This window comes from Alosa pseudoharengus, unplaced genomic scaffold, assembly GCF_046254945.1.
Source record: "Alosa pseudoharengus isolate Yale_2024_CS ecotype anadromous, Long Island Sound unplaced genomic scaffold, YU_APseudo_1.1 YU_APseudo_1.1_scf_1, whole genome shotgun sequence".
NCBI classification, from domain to species: Eukaryota; Metazoa; Chordata; class Actinopteri; order Clupeiformes; family Clupeidae; genus Alosa; species Alosa pseudoharengus.
The window spans coordinates 1,189,558-1,209,231 of NW_027468564.1; the positions used below are offsets into that span (position 1 = coordinate 1,189,558).

Genomic DNA, 19,674 nt, shown 5'->3' on the forward strand with positions numbered 1-19,674 from the left:
TTGAATGTATACATTTTGTAGCTGAGATCCCAAGCTTTCAGTTAATCACAATTTGACAATTTCAACGCATTGTAAGACGGAGAAATATAGCCGAGAGTGAAAAGTGTTCCAACCAGCCCCGGTCTCCCCTACACTGTTTCTCCAAAGGAGGCCCCAAACACACCAATCTCAATAAATCTGCTTAATTATGGCAAAAATCACATAAACACTAAACTACATTTCTAACTCTGTTGCAGAGAGAGCATGGTGCCTCATGTAGTCTCTCATATCAGCATATTCTGCCAGTGAGATCTGTGCTCATGATAAGAGTCAGGGAGGAGATAAGGTGCTTGTAGACAACAGCATGATCCAACTGTAAATCAGTTACTAAGCTGCACTGGAACACTGTGCTCCATTTGAAAGCCATCAACAACTGGGTCTGGTGATTCCTACTCATGTATTTAGTTCACAAACCATACAGGTCTATCTAAATATTGGAGTATGTCAATAGACTAATATGTTCACTTAAGTGAAGTAGGCTTCTGGTGACTTGACTAAATAACATCAACTTAATGTTAAAGTCCAATGTTTTATGTAGAGCTTGAATGAATACATTTTCAGCTGTGATTCAGTAGACGTAGAGAGCATGTTACACTTCAGGCTTAGTGGTTCTCTAGTGCTGATTTCCAGTAAGTTCCTTTACAGCTCCTGGACATGAGCCACCAGCCTTTTATTCAGCGTCAGCCATATTTGATTTACCAGCTAGCTGAGACACTACAGACAACTACAGACAATTTTATTTATACAACTAAATTATGTTGTCTGTATGACATAACACATTTTCTACTAGCTTTATAGGCAGTTCTTTATCATTCCCAACTGATATTTGTAATTGAAAATCTGACTTGTTAATGTTTGGGGGCCTTGCAGACAAGCTAGGGACACATATGATGGCGGTACCTCCACATATAGTGAGTACTAAACTACGACATGACTTACTTCTGTGGTTGGATTCAGAGAAGATAGTTTACTTCATTGAACTTACAGTTCCTTGGGAAGACAGAGCGGAAGAGGCCAATGAGCTGAATAGAGCGAAATACACTGAAAATGCAGAGGAGGCAGCCAAGCGAGGTTGGAGTGCACGATTAAGGCCTATTGAAATCGGCACACGAGTGTTTGTGGCTAGGTCTGCTATTGGCTTGCTGTCTGAATTAGGCATTTGTGGACGAAGTCCAGACATGGGCAGTACTTTAATTATATGTATTTAAAATACATATTTAATTACTTTAGCGTATTTTGTAATTTGTATTTTGCAGGATTGGAAAAACTTAAATGTAGTTTGTAACAAAATACTTTGAGGGATTGTATCTGAGTATTTCAAATACTTAAATACTTCTCAAATAAGCCAAAATGTCATCACTCAATTAAATATACTACCCGCTATAACCATGACAATAGGCAATGCTTATCATAAAGCCAAAGGCCAGAATCTTGGTGAATCTGGTTTTAAGAATAGGCTGGGTGCCTGGAGATATCCCTTGGGCAATTCCCTATATTCAACTGTAAATTTGACCTAAACATTTCATTATCTTTTTGGAAGAAAAGCATGAAATGTTTACCCATTTTCCATTTTTCTTGCTGTGGTATGCCACATTGTGACCAACTTAAAAGTGTTAGATCCAACTTTCTTCTATTACGATCCCCTCTGAACATTTGTAAAGTTGAAAAAAATGAAAAGAAAAGTCAATTGAGGGAGCCAAAATGGTCAATTTTATCACCCTTCTGTAAGGACAACACGGGTGTAAACTTAGAACATGTCAGGAAGTTGAAAGAAATTAAAAAGTAACTAGGAGCTTGATTTGTCAGGTGTGTTAAGTGCTACAAGACTAAAAAACGATACAGATAATATACTGAGGGAGAATTAGGACCACGGCCTTTGACCCCATGACCTTGAGTACCTAATAGCTGATGTTCATTCTTACTGCAGGACAGTATTAAAACTTGGATTTGACATGAATGTTTATGTAAGGAGTAACATCCGCTGAGGTGTCCTGATATGCAGAAATAATGGAGGAGACAAAGACCTCCCGAGAGTGGAATTCTCTCCCAAGTGAATTAATTCCGTATATTGGGACACCTTATAGGTTGTTATTCTGTTCATCCCCCATGTTGCCAGTAGGCATGCATTTATAGCACAACAAGGGAAATGTAGTTCAGTTTAAAAAGAGGCCAACCTGTTCAATTTGTTGTACTATTTTCATTGGTTACGGAAAATGATGGTGGGTAGTTTGCTTTGTTACAGTTGATTCCACTGTTGTGAAGCATGCTTGTGTGTTCAATCATTGTTTACATTGATATGAGATGGTGATTACATTTTTTACCAGATCTACTTCATAGGTGCCCCAATGTACAGAATTAATAGCCCCTGCCAGCTAATCAAAAATAGTATTTCTTGTCTTTTGGGGATACATTTTCAATAATATGCCTTGTTAGTATACCATGAGTATTGCGTGGGTATTTTTGTATTTCCAAATTACTAATTACTTGTATTTTAATTAAATGCATTTTTCACATCAGTATTTTGTATTTTATTTTGTTACATTTCATGAGCCAGTATTTGTAATTTGTAACAAAATAGTTCTTGATGTATTTGTGCCCACCTCTGACGAAATCTATAAGGCAGGTGGTTAGTAACATGTCCTTGGCAGCAGAACGAGCAAGCGAATTGTTGTGGGTAAGGAGAAGTTACCCTAAGTGGTGGGCAAGCTAACTGGCTCATTTGTTTTGTGTTTGTGATGGACTGTGCCTAGGTTGATGGTGGTTGGTTAGGGTTTTTAGGGTTATGGTTCAGTCCACATCAACGGGACGGACCAAGCTAGACCATGCCTAGGCTGGTTAAGAGTAATTTGGGTATTGGATATTTCAATGTGGTAATATGGTGACAGCATGGAGGGGAGTGTCTTCAGGACGCTGGTTTCACTGTTAAGCCTTCATGAGGTGTCGTGGGCCTAACTTAATACTATATACTGCTGTTGGATGGGCCATTTGTCTTGTGTTTGTGACCATTTGTTGGCAGATTTGTGGTTAGCGTGCTTCTTTATAAGTTAATTTGAATAGGCGCTTCTGAATGTGTTTTTACCTTGGATTTTGGTACAAGGGATTATAACATCTAATCCTGTGTATTAATGTAATGGAAATGTGCATTGTTCATAATATGCCTCGTTTAAAACTGTTATATTCTTTGATACAAATAATCTATAAATATAGAGATATGAGATCAGTATTGATCTGATCCCTCAGAGACCAACTATCTGTATGTGTCTGTATGTCAGGTGAGCGTCATGGCTGTGAACTCTCTGGACCTGCTCTTCAGAACTCTGGATGAGTTGGAGTCTGCAGAGCTGAAGCGGTTCAGGATGTACCTGTCTGAGAGGACGGTGGAGGGGTGTGAGCCCATCCCCAAAGGAAAGCTGGAGGACAAGGATGCTACAGATGTTGCCTCTGAGATGAAGAAGGCCTATGGGGAGGAAGGCAGAGTGATAATGACTCTGACCATCCTGAGGAAGATGAACCTCAACGACCTTGTAGACAAACTAGAGAGGTAAAGATATACACAACTCATACACACACACACACACACACACACACACACACACTCGCACACACACCATACACACTCAAACACACACACCATACACAACGGTATTTCTCCAGTACTCTTATGAATATACACACACACACACACACACAGAGCCGGAGTTAATACACTTAATTTTACTAGGAAATTACAAGGTCCAGCGGCCCTTTCGGGGATGGTGGGGGGGGGGGGGGGTGCATCTTGCTCACTGAAACTGAATGTTAGATCTTCCATGTAAGGAGGACCCAACACACATTGTAATGATATTTTATTTTCGAGGGCTTTTGAGATCTGGGGTTATTACCTTACAGTAAAATTAATTATTAAATTAATTATTATAATTAATTATTATCTCCCCTGCCCACATGAGAGTTCATCAGGGCCATGCCACTCATGCCACTGGAAGAGGGGCCGCTCATTTACTCCCCTAAATTATTGCAAATATAGACTTGGTTGCAACTTCTGAACAGTTTTTGCGAGTGCTACTTTGATAATATTTGGGAAACAGCCATTGAGGGGCTGCAACTGCACAGGCCAGGCTGAAGTGCCGCGAGGGCGGAGCTAAAGAACTTAAGAAACAATAGGCCACACTTAAGTTCACGATATTCACACCCACACACACACACACACACACACACACACACACACACACACACACACTATATACACAACAGTATTTCCCCAGTACTCTTATGAATATTCTGTTGTATGTATTTAAGTGAATCATTTAAATGCATTTATAATGAATTTGCATTGTCTTGTTTAAGAGGGGGGTGTTTGTAACATTAACTGGGTACACAATCAACTAATCATGTTGATTTGATGCATTGTGTCTTTGTGTTTGCAGACCACAGACACAGAGACCTCCATCTCCAGTGCCCAGTGGTGTGTCCATGAGGAGTGATGAGTCCATGCCTGAGCCTTTTAACTTCAGTAGTGGACCAGTCCCATCAGGACTAAAGTGAGTTCAGACATGTACACACACACACACACACACACACACACACTGCTGGAGCTTGTGGCTTCCGATCCCATAACAAAAGCAACAGTGAGCTGAGTGGGACACTTCATTTTACCAGGAAATTACAAGTTCAAGTGGCCCTTGGGGGAAGGGGGGGGGAGGGGTTATTACCTTACAGTAAAAATAATTATTATTAGATAAGATAAGATAAGATAAAATAAGATAAGATAAAATAAGATAGTCCTTTAATCTCCATCTCACGCTAAACTGTTGTGTTTTAAAAGCTAAACTGATGCCACAACCGGTCTGGGTTTTCTGAAGTACTGTAGTCTAGGCTACAGGCTGCATTTATAACAGAAAATCAAGTGACATAGCAAGTAGGCCTAGCACTGTGCCTATTTAGAGACAGGAGCATTTAAGGTCGACAGGACATTGCCACGAACACTGTTAGTGTCAGCAGAGTTACTGCCTTGGTGTGTTGACCAGATTGCTTTATCAAATGAAATGCGTTTGTTAATATAGGACAATTGACAAAATAGGGAAATTAAACAGCGTGCCTATATATTTTCAACCCGTATAGCCTACACACAAACAATCTTAAATCGACATGAAAGAAAACAAAATGCCCCAGCTTATAAGCACAATATAAAGTGCTTTACACACACACATACATATATAGTGAACTATTACTGTAGGATCCCCTGTAAAAAATCGTAGTCAGTAAAATACCTCTAAAGTGCCTTGAGCTCTATTGGGGTGGTGCTTATTAGACAGTCTAACAGCAGTAGGTAGGAAGGGCCGGCGATGTCTCTCTTTTATCCACACAGGGCGTAGCAGCCTGTCACTGAAACAGCTGCTCAGTGTTGTCAGAGTGACATGCATTGGGTGGCGCTCATTACCCAGCATAGATGTCAGTTTAGCCACCATCCTGCTCTCTCCAACTATCTCTATTGGGTCCAGCTTGCATCCCAGAACAGCACTAGTCCTCTTAATAAGTCTGTTCAGTTTCATCCTGTCGGCGGCCGAGATGCCGCTCCCCCTGATGCCACCACTGAGTGGTAAAATGTTCTCAAAACCCAAAAGATCTGAATTGCCTCAGCAGATGCAGCCTGCTCGTGCCCTTTTTGTAGAGTGCAGCCATGTTGTTAGACCAGCCCAGCTTATTGTTCAGGTGAACACACAGGTACTTATAAGATGCCACACTTTTTATCTAATTTCCCTGAATGCTCACTGGTGCTGATGGGGGATGACCTTTCCTACGGAAATCCACCACCAGTTCTTTGGTCTTGGCTGCATTGAGTTGGAGATGGTTCCTCAGGCACCAGTCCATAAAATCCTGTATGTGATCTCTGTAGTCATTCTCATCATCGTCCTAGGTCTACTACACGTCTCCCCTGCCCACACAAGAGTTCGTCAGGGCTGTGCCACTCGTGCAGGGGCTGCTCATTTACTCCCCTAAATTATTGCAGATATAGACTTGGTTGCGACTTCAGAACAGCTGGTGCTACTTTGCTAATATTTGGGAAACTGCGAGTGAGGGGCTATGACTTCAGAAACAATAGGCTACATTAAAGCATATTCAGAACGGCCCAAAATGTTAATGGCCCACCAGGAATCCTCCAGAAGCTCCCGATTAGCCACTCTGGGCCTGCGCACTCACACATGCATGCACGCACACGGACACACACACAAACACACACACATCAGTATTTTTCCAGTCCTCTTATGAATATTCTGCTGTGAATAATTGAAATGCATTTATAATGAACTTAATGCATCGTCTTCATGCCATGTTTCTCCAGGGATGTTGCAGAGTCAGGAGAGAGAGATGGTGAGACATTCTACACCTACCTGTACCTCATGTCTAAATACTTTAACACATTCTACACCTACCTCATGTCTGAGTACTTTAACACATTCTACACCTACCTGTACCTCATTTCTGAATACTAACACATTCTACACCTACCTGTACCTCATGTCTGAGTACTTTAACACATTCTACACCTACCTGTACCTCATGTCTGAGTACTTTAACACATTCTACACCTACCTGTACCTCATGTCTGAATACTTTAACACATTCTACACCTACCTGTACCTCATGTCTGAGTACTTTAACACATTCTACACCTACCTGTACCTCATGTCTGAGTACTTTAACACATTCTACACCTACCTGTACCTCATGTCTGAGTACTTTAACACATTCTACACCTACCTGTACCTCATGTCTGAGTACTTTAACACATTCTACACCTACCTGTACCTCATGTCTGAATACTTTAACACATTCTACACCTACCTGAACCTCATGTCTAAATACTTTAACACATTCTACACCTACCTGTACATGTCTGAATACTTTAACACATTCTACACCTACCTGTACCTCATGTGTGAATACTTTAACACATTCTACACCTATCTGTACCTCATGTCTGAATACTTTAACATATTCTACACCTACCTGTACCTCATGTCTGAATACTTTAACACATTCTACACCTACCTGTACCTCATGTCTGAATACTTTAACACATTCTACACCTACCTGTACCTCATGTCTGAATACTTCTCACTGAGTGCACTTTAATGATTTCTTATGAAACTTTCATTTTTTTTGTTTTTGTATGAGAGGGAGCAATTGTTCAAGACTCAAAAATGGAAGATGGTTAGACTTTTAGACACTAAAAGAGGTTAGACACTAATGAAATATGTACAGAATAACTATGATGCAGTATTTATTTATAACTAAAATATAGGCTAATAATAAATCATAATTATCATCATTATGGACATAGATTCAAGTTTTTCCATGAAACAGTACTCATCATAAATTAAAATATACACAGTTTGAAAGTATATACATAGTAAATGTGTGAATTATTCTAGCTGAGTACAGTGGATTGATTTCTTATTACATCTTTTTTCTGGTAGATGCAATTCTGCAGGAAGTCAAAGCAAAGTACAAAAAGTGGATGATAGAGAAGTTTGGTAAGATTTATGAGTGTCTTGAGGATGGGAAGAACAAAACACTCCTGAGTAAGATCTACACGGAGCTCTACATCACAAAGGGAGAGAGTGAAGGGGTGAATAAGGAACATGAGGTTCGCAGGATTGAAACACAATCAAAATTCCAAAGGGCAAATGAATACAAAATCAACTGTAATGACATCTTTAAGTGTTTACCAGATGAAGAGAAAATCCGAACTGTAATGACCACAGGTATTGCTGGCATCGGAAAATCTGTATGTGTGCAAAAGTTAATTCTGGACTGGGCAGAAGAAAGGGCACATCAGGATGTTGATTTCATATTTGCACTTCCATTCCGTCAGTTAAACTTGAAACAAAATGATTCATACACTCTTCTCAAACTCCTCCTTGTCTTCCATAAATTGAAAGAAAATGACATAAATCCAGATGTGCTTTGTAAGTTGAAGATCATGTTCATCTTTGATGGTCTGGATGAGAGCAAACTCCCCCTGAATGTAGAACAAGACATGGATGATCCCCTGAAGACTGCATCAGTGGATGTGTTGATAACCAACCTCATCACAGGAAATCTACTGCCTAATGCGCTTATTTGGATAACTTCCCGGCCAGCAGCTGTCAAAATGATCCCTCCTAAATACATAGACAGGTGGACAGAAGTACAAGGGTTCAATGACCAACAGAAGGATGAATACTTCAAGAAGAAGATTGAGATTCCAGCAAAAGCGGACACAGCCATCGCTCACATTAAAAGGTCAAAGAGCCTCTACATCATGTGCCACATCCCTGTCTTCTGCTGGATCTTAGCGTCTGTGCTTCTGAAAATGATCAGTCATACCAGCACCAGTGACTTGCCTCAAACACTGACTGAGGTCTATATTTGTTTCCTGCTCACTGAGACAAACAGGAAGGGCCAAAAATATGGCAAAGGTTTTGAACGAGATGATAAAAAACGTCTCAAGTCCAACAAAGATGCTATTTTGAAATTATCTGAACTAGCATATGCAGAACTGCTGAAGGGTAATATCTTGTTTTATGAAGACAGTTTGAATGAGTGTGGCATCAATGAAGAAGACATTACATTGTACTCTGGCATGTGCTCTGAGTTCTTCATGAGTGAGTGTGCTGTTGACCAACGTAAAGTTTATTGCTTTGTGCATCTGAGCATTCAGGAGTTTCTGGCTGCGTTGTTTGTGTTTCACTCCTTTGTTACTAAGAACACAGAAGCCCTGCGACAATTTATCTCACAAGAATCTCTTTCCAACCTTTCCATGGCTGAGTTTTTAAGAACTGCAATAGATAAATCCATGCAGAAGGAAGATGGACAGCTGGACCTTTTCCTCCGCTTCCTCTTGGGCATCTCACTTGAGTCCAACCAGAAACTCCTACAAGGCCTTCTGACACGCACAGAGAGCAGCTCAGACAGTCTCAAGGAAACAGCCGAAAATATCAAAATAATTCTGAGTGAGGACACAAAAATCCCTGAAAGATGCATGAATCTGTTCCTCTGTTTATTGGAGATGAAGGACAACTCCCTTCATCAGGAGATTCAGCAGTACATAAACTCTGGAGAAGAGCTCTCACCTACCCAATGTTCAAGACTGGCCTACATGCTTCTAGTGTCTGAGGAAACACTGGATGAGTTTGACCTGACAAAGTACAAGACAACAAGAAAGGGTCGTAACAGACTGCTTGTAGTGTTGAAGGCTTGTAGGAAAGCACGGTGAGTAAGAATAGCAGCTCTGTCATGCATTTGAATCTAAATTATAATATACTACAGAGCAACAAAATAGCTACTTAATACTGGTGTATTGAGGTATAGTGGTGATGTAGACTGGGTGAACCCAGCCTGATCTGCAGGCATTTTTTGGTCTGGTGATAGCGAGACTAGTGGTGATGCAATATCTCGTTAAATTTAGATCATTAGCAATAACCAATCTGCTACATGTGTTATGTTACTGCAGATTGGTTGGTTGTGAGCTTAAAGAGGAATCCTGTGAGGTCCTAACATCTGCTCTTCAGTCCGAAAACTTCCTGTTGAAAGAACTGGACCTGAGCTCTAATCCTCTGGAGGATTCTGGAGTGAGGTTGCTGTCTGTTGGGCTGAAGCATGCTAACTGCAGGCTGGAAACACTGAGGTTAGTGATGTGGTTACAATATGATGAGGACAATAAAATAGTTGTGGTCAAAATTACTCCAAGACAACTGGTGTGAGACTGCAGCTTTATTCTCGATACCGGGAACATGTTACCCACAGCAAATGTCAAGTAACAATCCCACACATCTGTGGGTGAAGCCAGTTCTTATACCCTTAACACACACACATGGAAAATCACAAGAGACCCCCCCCCACAATGATCCATCCATCCAGTTAGTATTAACAGAGATAAGGATGTTACAAGATCCTTTAGCCTTCTAATGGCCTAGGTATGTTTGTGTCCTTGGGGTGAAGACAATCACACACCCTACAGCAAAGAGTCTTCTCACTCTCTGGAAATTGCCACAGAGGGAGACGGATGAAGGGAACCATTTCCTCATAGCACATGTGCATGGTTAAACTAAATATTTCAGTAAATGAGAAACCTATATAAATTTGTTTACTATATAACACCATTATACCACATAGTAACTGCAAGCTACTTAATACTAGTGTTGTATTGGTGATGTAATATCTCATTAAATGTAGATCATTAGCAATAACCAATCTCCTACATGTGTTATGTTACTGTAGATTGGTTGGTTGTGGTCTCACAGAGGAATCCTGTGAGGTCCTAACATCTGCTCTTCAGTCAGAACACTCCCTGTTGAAAGAGCTGGATATGAGTTCTAATTCTCTGATGGATTCTGGAGTGAGGTTGCTGTCTGTTGGGCTGAAGCATACTAACTGCAAGCTGGAAACACTGAGGTTAGTGATGTGGTTACAATATGATGAGGTCAACAAAACAGCTATAACTGTAGGCTACTTAATATTGGGATTGTATTGGAGGGTATGGTGATGATGTAATATCTAGTTACCGTGACTGTTGTGTGAGTCACTCACTGCATGTAGTTGTGAAATAACACTGACTGCACAGAACATTCCATTTTTTCAGACTTGATACCCTTGTGACACAAAAAGGCGTGGTTATGCTACAGGACAGAAATACAATATACCCACCATTGTAATCAGAGACATAGCCCTTTGAAATGACACATACCATATACTAATATATGTAATCTCTTCAAAATTCAACCCCCCAACACACAGAAATATCAGTTTGCCAAGAACCCCCCCCCACACACACATTTCTGTTGAAAATGGACAAAAACCTAGAGTGTATGACATATTCACAATTGTATCCTCTACAGAACAGCAGAAAAACAGAATCAATTTGTCACCTTTTGTTCAAAAGTTATGATACATTTATTAGCCCTTTGCCGACGGCACAAAACATTCCGTTTTCCTTACTTGATGCCCTTAAGGCTTATTGTGTGGCCATGCTACATGGCAGAGATAAAATATACACATCATTGCAATGGTGGACTGGCAATGTGTGCGTTTGGGAAAAGTCCAGAACGGCTGTCCATCCGACGGCCGTCGACTGCCTGGCTCAGTTGCTCATCGCCACGTAGGGCTACTGTCTTTCCACATAAATATGTGACATTCAGGCTTAATTACAGCTATCAGTATGTCTATGCTACCAGTTGTCATTGTCCTCCAAAAAAGTAAACATTTGCAGCATCGCGTTTACAGTGACACTGTAATTTACAGACCATTACTGTGAGTTTTTAAACATTAATTTATGAAGAAATGCTGTTTTACTTAAATGGTGCATTGTCACTTTAAGAGCATTGAGTCTTTACGTTCTCATAATGCCCTTTTGCCAGATCTTGTTTGTTTGAGCTACATTGATGCTCCAGATTCCGCTATGTAGCCAAGATGGCGTCTGTTGAGGGCGAAAAGTGTCCACCGTTCCACACTCAGCCGTTATGAGTGCCCTCCGGGGACTAGCAGGGCACTTCGTGTCGTCGGAATTTTCAGTGTGAATGCACTCATGCACTCAAATTAGGTATTGGAAGTGCAGAAGTATGCCATCTGAGACAAAGCCTGTCTTATTTGCTGTTGTTAAATTACTTTAGGGTCATCACACCAACTCCTACAGATGGAGGTACTGTATCAGCACCTGTTTTTTTTTTTTTTGTGAACTTGAAAGGACATGTAACGTTCTGTAAAATTATACAACATGTCACATTCTGGAGTTCAGCTTCTGTCTATCAGACTGTAATTTCCACTGCATACTGCCGACCTAAAAATTGGTAAAACCCTTTTTTTACATCTAGTATCCAAACACCTTGCATAGTATTTTGTCATATAATATTGTCAAACTCTTTTGCAGACTTGCTGATTGTAAGATCACACATAATTCCTGTGAGATTGTGGTGTCCGTTCTGCAGTCAACAAACGCCCTCATAAAGCTGGACTTGGGTGAAAATGACCTGGGGGATTCTGGAGTTAAGCTTCTCTCTAAGGGACTATCTATTCCCGACTGCAAACTGCAGACATTAAGGTTGGTGCAGACCATGCATTTCCTGATATGATTTTGTATTTGTTTGTGTACTTAATCTTTCTTGTTAATAATATGTGTGATATCATGACAGGGTTTTTTCTTTGAAGCAGTTGGGATGTATAGCAGAGAACTGCCAAAACGTGAAGCCGAGCAAACAGAAGTTTTATTTCAGAGCAGTCTTTAAGTAATAGTCCAATGCAAAACATTCAATACAACTCAAAAGATGTCTGGGTAGCAAACAAAATATACCTTCACAAACTCCAGAAAATAGGTGTTACAATATCGGTCTTCCTCTAAACATCCACGTTCCTCTGTGCTCTTCCATGTGCCATGTTCCTCCGGCTCTTCCAATCACCTGAGTTGGGAGAATTCCCAGTGAGCTTAGAAACAGGCATGATATTGTTGTTTATAGGCTATCAGTTCAGTTCTGTGTGATCTCAGCCCCACACTCTCACTCCCAGCGGCCCCTTCCCACAGACCTGGTAGCCTTCTAACGAAGCAACAGCTGTGATGAACGGTCATGAAGGTTCACCTGAGAGTGGCCTACAGAGCCTTACTGAAAGTTTTAGATGGATGGTGGCGACATCCATTTAGTTGCCGGGGACTACGCTCCTAATAGGAATAGTCCCAATAAATAACTTGAAGCCATCCTTAATCAATCCGAGTCGCTGGAACACAGCTGCCACTCCAAGAATTCCTGCGTACTTGTGGCCCGACTTCATAGAATAAAAGCCTACACTGCTAGAGCAAACTTGAAATAAAAAATGTTTCATAGGCTATGTTTATTTGAGTTGTCATGATAACATATTGTAAATGTTGTGCAATACAAGCATATTTAATGTTATTTAATTAATTAATTAATTAATTAATTAATTAATTAATGTATCACATCTTCCACTGGATATTATATTTTTTTTCTGCCAAACAACTACATGTCAATCTGACCAATTTCCGGCTGTAACTGGCTAAACTCTGCTGCCATCTTTTTATCATAGCTTGTACAGATAAGCCAGTACCAGAGACAACAAGGCAAATGTGTGTGTCATGGTGTGCATGTGAATGATCTCTGCACTGTTGGTTAAGGGTCTCTTGATTTTTTTTTGCTATTTATCAGGGCACATGGGAATACTATGACACCGTCAAACTATAACCTTTGTAATTTCCCCCATTCATCCTCTATAAAGAGGCTTAACAGTACACTTGTAATACCTTTTTGTCCACTGGTGGTTGTTTTGGTGCTTTTTTGAGTTGAATGGAATGTAGTCCTACCTGCAAACAATGTAAGATATAGATTAGTAAGATAATAGGCCTATGCTGACTGCATCAGTACTCAAAGTATTCAAAAATTTGTTTTAATAGTCCTAACTATATTGAACATATTTCTGGGACTATTTTATTTCACTCATTCAAATTAATACAAAGACAGCAGAACTCACAGGGAAATTCTATGGAAAACTATGTTTTATGTGACATCCATAACGTCAATAAAATGTGATGGTATGGTATGATGTGAATGATTACATGAAATTTGAGCATTTGCTATTTTTGGCTGAAGAATGTACATGAGAAAAAATGCACAACAAATGAATGTTATCATTCACATCATACAAATTCCAAGGCATTTCACTGGCGTTATGGATGTGACAAAAAGTCCATTTTCCGTGGAATTGCCCCACACAGTTCTCCAGTTTTTCCAGCACTTCATAAAACTCTCATAGTTTGAGAACTTTCAATTATTTGTAGGATATTGCTTGTTCACAACTTGTTAGCTGTGTATGCAAAGACAGTTCAAAATTTTGAATAAAACATATTTTTGGGAATGCTTTAAAGCAACACCAAAGCACTTTTCTCTGTTGCACGCACGCTATTTGTTTACCAGCACCGTGTTTGCAAATAACCATGTCCACAGACAAGGTAGAGTTGCATGATTTTATGAAGGTATGATGTATTGCGTCATCAGAATCTGATGCAAGTCAAATTTGTAGTTTCTTATGTCTCATTCCATCGAACTACAGATCCGCTACCCGATCTTGCATAGTGCGGTTATAGCCGATAGAGCGTTGCGAAGCCAATGCAGAAGTGGCGTTCACCCTGTTACGAGTTGATGTACCACTGAAATGATTTCGGAAACATTATCTTAAGGTACAAAAAACTCTTTGGTGTTGCTTTAAAGACTTTTTGTTAGTATTATTTAATTTAAGCTATTTCCATGTTGAAATACATTTTCTCGATATGTCATGATGGCAATATAAAATAAACACTGCTTACAATGGTGTTAGATTGCAATAGCCTATGACTAAATGTAATGGATTAATATTCAAGGCTATTACAGTTGCTGACATTCTCCAATTCTCTGGCCCTCTCTTATAGCCAGGCATAGTGAGCTGGCCCTCTGAAGAAAAAGTTTGGGGACCACTGGTGTAGACAGTATATCTTCCATTTGTTATCTTTTGTTGTGTTCTTATGCAGGCTTGCTGACTGTAAACTCACAGAGAAATCTTATGAGATGGTGGCTTCAGTTCTACAGTCACCAAACTCCCTACAGCAGCTGGACTTGAGTGACAATTACCTGGGGGATTCTGGAGTTCAGCTCCTCTCTAAGGGACTGTCCAGTTCCAACTGCAAAATACACACATTAAGGTGGGTGCAGACATTTCTTTGTAGTCTTAGGTCATGTCCACACAAAGACAGTTTTTGTTAAAACTGTAAAGTTTTTTATCGTTTTAGCCTTGTTTCCACACGACCACGGGAATTTTAGGTGACCAACAATTATACTTTTTGAAAAGAGTTCCAGTTTTTTTTTTAATTCCGGTTTGCACTTGCTGTGTGGACAGCAATCAACATTGGCGATGAAGACATAGCCCCATTACCTCTGACCCTTAAACCCAGCTGCACTCGACCTGGCACTCATTACAGTATTGCCTGGTAATACTAGTTTTCATACATGACATTAGCCTACCTAGGATTACACTCAGTAAACACCACAATCGACTGCTGTGCTGTGCCAATATCTTATCATGACTTGGTGAACAGTGTTTTCCCTAGGCTATGTGTTTTCCCGATACATTCTACTGTCAGTGACTGATGTGAGATAACTAGTCAAAGGTTATTAGGGCAGTGCCATTTTAGTTTAAATTAATTTGTGCGTAGTGCTGGTGTCTTTCATTTCTTTCACATGTCTCACAACATACTGTAAATAAATGCATTCATAGTCTAGTGAAGTCAGAAATTAACCTGTCTACGTCTCTTAGAAACCATGTTAGCCTACATTAGATGTACACTCAATGTGGATGCACGATTTGATACATGGCAAAAACTATTGACTTTTAGCAAAGGTAAATGGCATCATAGAAATGTATTATAATGTGGTAAATGAACTTAGTTGAACAGTTAAATTGAAAACTCAGGTTGAATTTCTCACGGAACTGCTTCGGAGAACGCATAAGCTGTATAAAATAGGGAGAATGTTTTTGTGTGAAGCTCTGCACCGCCAGGTACCACATAGGCTACAGGCCTGGCATAGGCATATGCACTACAGTGTTTTCGCTCGTTTTCACCTCTTCGTGCAGACGCAAGACTTTTTTTTTACTAGTGTCGATAAAGGTGTGAAAGCGGCAAGACATGTGTAGACATAGCCTTAGGCTAAGTCCACTCTTCTGAATCTATTTTGATACAGATTTTCGGAATAATGATAATGTACTTTTTTTTATTCAGTTATCCGAACATTATTGGAGGAAATGCTTTTTTCAGGCTATGTTTTCGATGGTAACCCTTTTGTCAGTCAATCGTGAAAGTAATTAACTGTGTGTATAACTGTTTTGTTATTGACCATTGGCACCGCCAGCTGTAATCCTGTACTCACTGTGCGTACATTTTTTTCATCGCTTTATCATTCATTCATTCATTCACTATTAGGCCTACAACAATAAAAACATCTTGAGTAATGCGTTGATTGAAACATGCTTCGCGCATAAACAATAGCCTATGTTTGGGGCTAAAAGAGCGGACTTCTCAGCATAAGGATACATTAGAAGATGATGATTGGTGTAAACCTTGTCAAGACATGATGAGCAATTCTGGTGCTTAAAAACGCGACGTTCCATTTGCCTTATTCACCCGGAGGCCAGAACGAGGCTACATGGTACACTTGACATTACACCTCAGTCCAGCAGATGGTGGTGGTAACGCACTCCGTTTGCAAATCATTTGCCTCTCATTATTTTTTTTTCCATATTTTTGCAGTAATGTCACTCGGAAGCAGGGCCATGCAGCCGAACATTAAACAAAAGGGATAATCATAATATTTGATCTTTTCTCATGTTGTTATGCAGACTTACTGACTGCAAACTCTCAGAGAGATCCTGTGGAATTGTGGCTTCTGTTCTACAGTCACCAAACTCCCTGATAGAGCTGGACCTAAGTCACAATGTCCTGAGAGATTCTGGAGTTTATCTTCTCTCTAAGGGACTGTCTAGTTCCCACTGCAAACTGCAGACATTAAGGTTGGTGTAAGGCCATGCATTTCCTGATATTTTGTATTTGTTTGTTTCCTTAATTGTTATTGTTAGTAATATGCTATGGTGACAGTGAAACAATAATATATGCAAGTTGTTCAGCTGAAGAATTTATACGACATTACAGATAAACCTCAGCCATCATTTACAGATAAGCCGGTACCAGTCAACAAGGGCAATACTGGCTGGGGGCGAAGTTAGGCCAATATATATTGTTCAATGCACCCCTACAATTTAGCTACATCATACCTAGCACTACATCGTAGTAAAATCTATCAGGTGTGTGTGCATGTGTGCTTGTGTTTGTGGTGTTTGACCAGTGTACACATGAATGATTTCTGCACTGTTGGTGAAATGTCTCTTGATTGTGACTGTGTAAACACTATATCTTTTTATTTATTCATGTTATCTTTTGTTGCTCTTATGGAGGCTTGCTGACTGTAAGCTCACAGAGAAATTGGGTGAGATTGTGGCATCAGTTCTACAGTCACCAAACTCCCTGCTACAGCTGAACTTCAGTAACAATGACCCGGGGGATTCTGGAGTGCAGCTTCTCTCTAAAGGACTGTCAAGTTCCAACAGCATACTGCAGATATTAAGGTTGGAATAAGGCCATGCACTCATTTCCTGATATTTGTTTTATTTGTTTGTTTAATTAGGCAAATATTGGCAGACACCGTTGTTAGGACAATATATGCCACGAGCAATAGTTCTGAAATATCCTCTGATTTGACGGTGATGTCAGGTGACTGCATGTCACAGCTATAGGCCTACCATTTAAACTTCGGATCTACACATTCATTCACATCAATACGAAAATAGAAACACTTTGACGTCTGCATGTAAGCATCCCAAGTACGTTATATACCACACAGAGACATAAATAATTGTAATTATTTTAAGATTAGATTGTTGCACCATGCAATAATTTTTCGCGGTGCCACTTAAGAACACGTTTGAAGATAAGAAAGAAGTCGAGTAAGAAAGAGAGGAAATGTGTAGGCTTAGATTTTGATGCAGTAGGCTACAGACTAAACCACATGTTGCTTTCTCTGCTTTTTACCTCATAGGCCAAATAAAAATTTACTTAGCAAAGATAATGTCAAACTATTCTGGCAACGTCTCGTTTCATAACTTGATTGCATTTTTGTCCGCTTTTCATCACATTATTATGACCATTAAATGTAGGCTATTTTGCACGCTAAAATCTGATTCATCACAGGTAAACACAATAAAGAATGGGAACGTAAATTGGATTATGTATTCTAAGTTGTAATTCCTCTGTATGTCCTGTTGGTGACCTCAGTGAGAAGTACTGTTAAGACGCTCTTAGCCGGTAACGAGTACTCTGGAGCACTCGTAGATCTACGAGTGTTTTCACGACGCTCTTAAGCTACGATGGTTTCTGGAAACAGTCGGCAAATCTTAAGACATTCGTAAGAGGGACTTTACGACGCTCTTAGGCTTAAGATGCTTTCGGGGAAGTGGGCCCAGGGCCGGAGTGGGGCCACTTTTCAGCCTGGGAGTTTCAGGCCCAAGACCGGCCCACGTTTTCCATAGTGGCGGAAATTGGATAAATTAAACAACATTTCAGCTCTTACTATCCTGTAGTTTTTATTAGTACCATGGTTCAACAATGTGTAAAGGTTATATAATAATTCACTTAAATTGAGAGTTAACAAAAAATATTCCACTATGGGCCTACCACAAGTTAAGAAAGAAAGAAAGAAAGAAAGCCTTTGAAATGTAGTCTATCGCTTCCACAAAGAGGCATATTGAACTAATATTTAGGCTACATGTTTTTTGCATGGATAGGCTATATTGTTGTTTGGTGATTTAGCCTACTCCTTTACTACACCCTCTTCTGAACAAACAAGGTTCATCATGTAGAATAATTGCTCTTTCTTACAATAAATAACCTCTCTAGGCTACTTGTCCCTCATGGCCTCCTCTTCACTAATTTCTGGCTCATCATTTTCAGTGGTCGACTGGTTGATCTGCTGCTCGGCTACAATTTTTACCGCATAGGCCTACACAGATCAAGCTTCAGTTTTGTTATGCATACTGCAAAGTCTATGAAATGGATACAAAAGGCTAATATTTGAAGTAGCCTAATTGAATATGTTGCTTGCGAATAGCTTGACAACGCTAAACGTCTAATATTAGCCCAATAATTACACTGCTAATAATCATTGCCTATAGGCAATCTCTCTTTACCAATTGCCACTTTAGTCTGTAATCTGGAGCTTGGCACATTTAGCAGCATTCTACCTGGCCATTTCAGTCCCTCCTGGCCTCTTTCTACCATCCATCCTTCCTGACGCTTACTGTATAGGCCGGCCTGGCTATCCGTAGGCTATCTGAGAAAACTTTTTGGAAAAGACGGGCTATATGGACCCGCAACCAACTCTTTTGGGGAGGGGAGAGCTCGCTCACATGGAGCCCATGCAACGGTGTCATGCACAGAATGCGGAACGTGTAGGCGATAGTCTACTTTAAGAGAAGATATACTAACGTGAAAAAGAACACTCGACCGGTCCAAAAGTGAAGCGGCCGACCGGGAATTCTCCCGATTCTCCCGAATACCCACCCGGTCCTGACATAAGTGTCATTCCTTTGGCTAAACCATACATAGCATAGGCTACCAGCTAACTTACAAGCAAACATTGATTCATTAGGAAGGAGATGACATAGCCTAATCTAGACAGTGTTTGCACATAACCCACCCAATATTTACGTCAGTCATTTGCTTATATTGTATTATAATTGTGGTTGCTAGGTGTATGTTATACACCTAGTTATGTACCAACCTATGTAATTATATTATATTTTATTATACAAGATTAGGCTACTGTTTCTATCCATTTTCTCCTATCCTTTCCTCTTTCTTATCTGGCACGAGAGATACAGTCAGTTCGTCATGCTTACGTCACTGTTGGGATATATACTGCAGCGCAGCCGTTGAAGTTATTTCTAAAATATTTCAACAAGTGAACCATAGCGAGTACTGTATCTCTGCTGTGCCTCGTTTTGCTGTTGAGA

At 40.1% G+C, this 19,674-nt stretch overlaps 1 protein-coding gene across 1 annotated transcript in view; it reads left to right on the plus strand.

Annotated features, from left to right (window-relative positions):
* The window catches only part of LOC143119761 (NACHT, LRR and PYD domains-containing protein 3-like), a 203,447-nt gene extending 186,187 nt beyond the window's left edge, over window positions 1-17,260 (plus strand). The window contains exons 3-12 of the mRNA XM_076281329.1: window positions 3,312-3,580; window positions 4,464-4,577; window positions 6,380-6,408; window positions 7,518-9,294; window positions 9,536-9,709; window positions 10,303-10,476; window positions 11,948-12,118; window positions 14,588-14,758; window positions 16,450-16,620; window positions 17,062-17,260. Of these exons, the coding sequence (XP_076137444.1) occupies window positions 3,321-3,580; window positions 4,464-4,577; window positions 6,380-6,408; window positions 7,518-9,294; window positions 9,536-9,709; window positions 10,303-10,476; window positions 11,948-12,118; window positions 14,588-14,758; window positions 16,450-16,620; window positions 17,062-17,242 (3,222 nt within the window). The 5' untranslated portion in view covers window positions 3,312-3,320 and the 3' untranslated portion in view covers window positions 17,243-17,260. The remainder of the gene's footprint in view (window positions 1-3,311; window positions 3,581-4,463; window positions 4,578-6,379; window positions 6,409-7,517; window positions 9,295-9,535; window positions 9,710-10,302; window positions 10,477-11,947; window positions 12,119-14,587; window positions 14,759-16,449; window positions 16,621-17,061) is intronic.
* Window positions 17,261-19,674: the final 2,414 nt, after the last annotated feature.